This window comes from Dendropsophus ebraccatus, chromosome 3, assembly GCF_027789765.1.
Source record: "Dendropsophus ebraccatus isolate aDenEbr1 chromosome 3, aDenEbr1.pat, whole genome shotgun sequence".
Taxonomy (NCBI): Eukaryota; Metazoa; Chordata; class Amphibia; order Anura; family Hylidae; genus Dendropsophus; species Dendropsophus ebraccatus.
The window spans coordinates 38958211-38962571 of record NC_091456.1 but is presented as its reverse complement, the minus strand read 5'-3'; the positions used below and the strand labels follow the sequence as shown (position 1 = coordinate 38962571).

The following is a 4361-nucleotide window of genomic DNA, read 5'->3' as shown; positions in this document are numbered from 1 at the left end:
AGTTTAGTAATATAGAAAAATATAGAGCCCCATTTTTTATAGACACGTTTGGCCACATATCCAGCTCTTCACTCTCTCGGACACCATTGCCGGGTTATTCATTGACAGGGTGTGTATCTACTTGGTAAAAGCCAAACTCATAATGAAAATTAGGCCATATTTGGGGTATTTATCAGCATAGTGGCAGAAAAGTATGCCAATGTATCATATTATCTACGTTCAGTCTATTTTTAGAGCTGGCGTAGGTTTCCTGATAATTTTTCTGCGAGAAATATGATAAATTAAGCGGACCCTAAGTCCACACCCCCATTCCGCCCCCTCCACACTCCCGCCCCCCTGGCGTTCTGGGCAAAAAATAGCCAGATGCAAATATTTATTAGCAAAACGTCCATTTGCAAATAAATTTATTCGCATCTGGGCATTTTCCGCCTTTTTGGCTTGATGAATGTCCCCCAGAGTGTATACAGTTTGTATACACTACAGCCGTTGTTCTATTCATTTCATTGTAACTGGGAACTGTTAATAAACAATGGCCGTTGTTGCAACCTGCAACAACGGCCATTGTTTAACCTAAAAATACAGTGTGTGAACAGGATAAATTTAGTACATTGACCTAAGTGGATCATGCATGTGTTCGCCGTGGTATATATCAGCACAGCCTACTTTGCAGAGGTGACTGTAACCTAATATGATCAGGTACATTGCTCCGATGGTTAATAAATTTCCCCCAATCCATCTCGATTTTTCTCTTTTTATTACGTAATGCAGCCTGTTTTAGGTATGACGTTTCTTAGACCATTTTCACCAACAAATACTCAAAACTGGCAGCTGTCTATTCTACCTGTGCCGAAACAGTTTCTATGCTCCAGGGCGCTGGGCTGGCTTCAAGACAAACTACATTAACCCAATCTACATTATAATCCCAATCCTTTTTTGTCCTGAAACTAGTAATATTCTGAGGGCGTAGTAACCCGCTCTGTCTTTTTTTGTGTGAAGACGCACAGGCTTATATCATGATGCAAAGGAAAAGCAAAATGTAAACACGTCCATCCTTGTTCCTTACAGACGGTACAATTCTACTCTTGTGTACCTACTAGCTGTATACATTTGCTAGATATCCTGTGTGCTTGTATCCTGTTTGTGAATAACTTTACTCTGCATGTTTAATGGGATGTTTAGTATGCTGCAACCTGAATCATTTTCAATGTATTTTATTAGTTTTGGTGCCACATTTATTTTTTTTCCGATGTTTTTATATATCACAAGACAACTTCATTCTAAATGTATATTTTTTTTTTACAGAATCTCTTTCTTTTGGGATTATTATTATTTTGCTATACTACTGCTACTTGTTTCCTGGGGCAGGCAGCATAGCTGGTGGTGCACTGTGCAGATGGAAAGGGGGGGTCAAACCAGTGAGGGAGGGTCAGAGCAGGAGGAGCTGAAATAATGTGGATAGACTCCTGATTGATGTCAGTGGGTGGCCTTTGCCTTTAATTTGTCTTTCTGGGGGTGGGGAGTTCAGGGGATTCTTTAAAGAAGTTGAGTGAAGGCAGCTTTCATATCTCAGGTCAGAGCAGAGACAGTGGACACATCCTAAAGCCCACTGCCTCCAGAGGTGAACAGCACTTCCATAGCACTGAACTGAAGTCAGCAATGCAGAACCAGACAGATCCCGATTATGATGGATACAACCAAGACTATAACTATGACTACAATGATTCCGAAGTCTGTGCTGAGTCAGACTGGGACTTGTCCTACTCCTTGCTGCCAGTATTCTACATGCTGGTTTTTGTCTTGGGACTATCTGGAAATGGAGTGGTCATCTTCACAGTGTGGAAAGCTAAACCTAAAAGAAGATCCGCTGACACCTACATAGGTAACCTTGCCCTTGCCGACTTGGCTTTTGTCGTTACCTTGCCTCTGTGGGCTACCTATACTGCTCTTGGCTTCCATTGGCCGTTTGGGTCTGCCCTGTGCAAGATTAGCAGTTACCTTGTATTGCTCAATATGTTTGCCAGCGTTTTCTGTCTCACCTGCCTCAGCTTTGACAGATACTTGGCCATCGTTCATTCTCTGTCCAGTGCCAACCTGCGCTCCCGTTCTACGATGATCATATCCTTGACAGTTATATGGCTGCTGTCAGGACTGCTGGCACTTCCGAGTCTGATTCTTCGCGACACACGTGTTGAAAACAACCATACCCTCTGCGACCTGGACTTCAGTGGTGTGGCCAGCAAGGAAAATGAAAAACTATGGATCGGAGGTCTCAGCATTATGACCACAGTACCAGGCTTTCTGCTTCCGCTGCTACTCATGACAATCTTCTACTGTTTCATCGGATGCAAGGTTACCATGCACTTCCAAAACCTGAAGAAGGAAGAGCAGAAGAAGAAGAGGCTCCTGAAGATCATAACCACGCTTGTTGTCGTGTTTGCCATTTGTTGGCTGCCATTTCATATTGTCAAAACCATCCACTTCTTGGACCTGATGGACTACCTGGATCTCTCTTGCACCGCACAGAACCTAATAGTCAGCCTGCACCCGTATGCCACATGCCTGGCATACATTAACAGCTGTCTGAACCCTTTTCTATATGCCTTTTTTGATCTTCGATTCCGTTCCCAATGTTTTTTTTTTTTTGGACTTAGCAAAACCCTTCACGGACAAATCAGTAACACCTCCTCCAGCCTGAGTGCTCAGACACAGAAATCTGAAATTCACTCTTTAGCAACTAAGGTTTAATTGGGAAATGGACGTGTGATAGACAAGGGGGGGTGAGGGGGGAGACGCTGTGCTTCAGTCTGTAAGGCTAATTGAACTTTATCTCTCAGTACTGGGAGCACTGCTGATAGTAGAAAAAACTGCTGTATCTTTACACTGGAGCCTGAAAGACTTTATGGGTGACTGTCTGCTTAGAAAATAACAGTACTGTCTCCAGGTCATCAAAGACTTGCTCAATCTCTCTCTGTGGTACAGGGGAGCTGGCTGGATGGAGCAAGATATGCTATCTTGGTGGGACCCTTATAACTGTAAATAATACTACTTTGATGACGTAAGCAGTATCGACCTGGTCATCACATATTACGATATTTAGTGACTTTATTTCAAAGACTGTATATATATGTGGCATGTTATAGCACTTCCATAACAGTATAGAACTTTTATCTAACACACACATTAAGAGCAATGGTTTTGAAGTCATGTCAATGATTTTCCACAACGTAATGTACACCCACTTCATTATACAGATAATGTGAATATAGGGTGGGGGGGTCTTAAAGGTTCTTTTTTTTTTACAACTCTAACCCTTAAGTGCAGAAGAAAGCAGCAATTCCTTGCAGCGCAAAGCATCGCTGTTCTCTTCTTCACTCATGTGAAGTGTGTTGCTCTCAGATGTGTGTGTATGTATGTATATACATAATTATAACATATCCCCTCGGAGAGGGGCATCCTTTGAAACGTTTGGTATACTTTTTGTATAATATTGCAATAAAGTTCTTAAATTTAGAAAATAAACAGTGCGTCCGAGTTATTAATAAATGGAGGGGGTCACATATCTTTGGTGTTTTTTTGCTATGGGCATGTTCTGGCTCTTTATTAGAGATATCCTCTATATAATCCCTTATAAGCCACACATGATAGGATTTGCTAAAAGAAACTAACAATAGAGTCAGAGTCTTAATGTGGAAAAATGTACTTATCCATTTATAGCCCAATGTGAAAACTTATCCTCGGGCACTTAGGAAGTTATCAAGATTTCCTGATAACAATGGATGGCAGGAGCCGTTTTATTCCCTCTTTATATCACAATATTGGATTTGCTGACTAGATTTTTAGACAGTGATCCTATGAAATGGTGTTTCCACATACAACACATATATATATATATATATATATATATATATATATATATATATATATTTATTTTTATTTTTTTTTTTTTTTTTATTTATTTATTTATTTATTTCTGAAATATCATTCACACAGTATTGTGGGGAAAAAACATAGTTTGGACAACATGCCCCCTTTATTTAAGTGTCAGCATCCCCTGCTGGTTTTGTAGTTTTCCCATGCTTTTGCCATAGGATTAAAAACAGAATGTATAACTATGACAGCCGAAGTAAATACAAACATTTGTGCAGCTGCATTGGTTTCCATTTACTTGTATTGGAGTGTGACTAGCCAGGCCTTAATCTGGCCATGTACCATAGATAGATGGTGGTCAGATACCCAATTGGTTCTCAGTTATCTCTCTCTATTTCTCCATACACATGCATGCTCAGCTCGGGCGAATAAGCATGTGTTATCAGAAGGTGTAGAGGTGTAGGCCACTGCCAGACACCTATGGAAGAGATATA

The 4361-nt window shown here is 40.7% G+C and overlaps 1 protein-coding gene across 1 annotated transcript; it reads left to right on the top strand.

The window, feature by feature from the left end:
* Positions 1–1580: 1580 nt before the first annotated feature.
* On the top strand, positions 1581–3519 carry LOC138787038 (apelin receptor-like). Its single transcript, XM_069964140.1, has one exon. It carries the CDS (start codon positions 1657–1659, stop codon positions 2743–2745), a length of 1089 nt encoding a protein of 362 aa, XP_069820241.1. The 5' UTR covers positions 1581–1656; the 3' UTR covers positions 2746–3519.
* Positions 3520–4361: the final 842 nt, after the last annotated feature.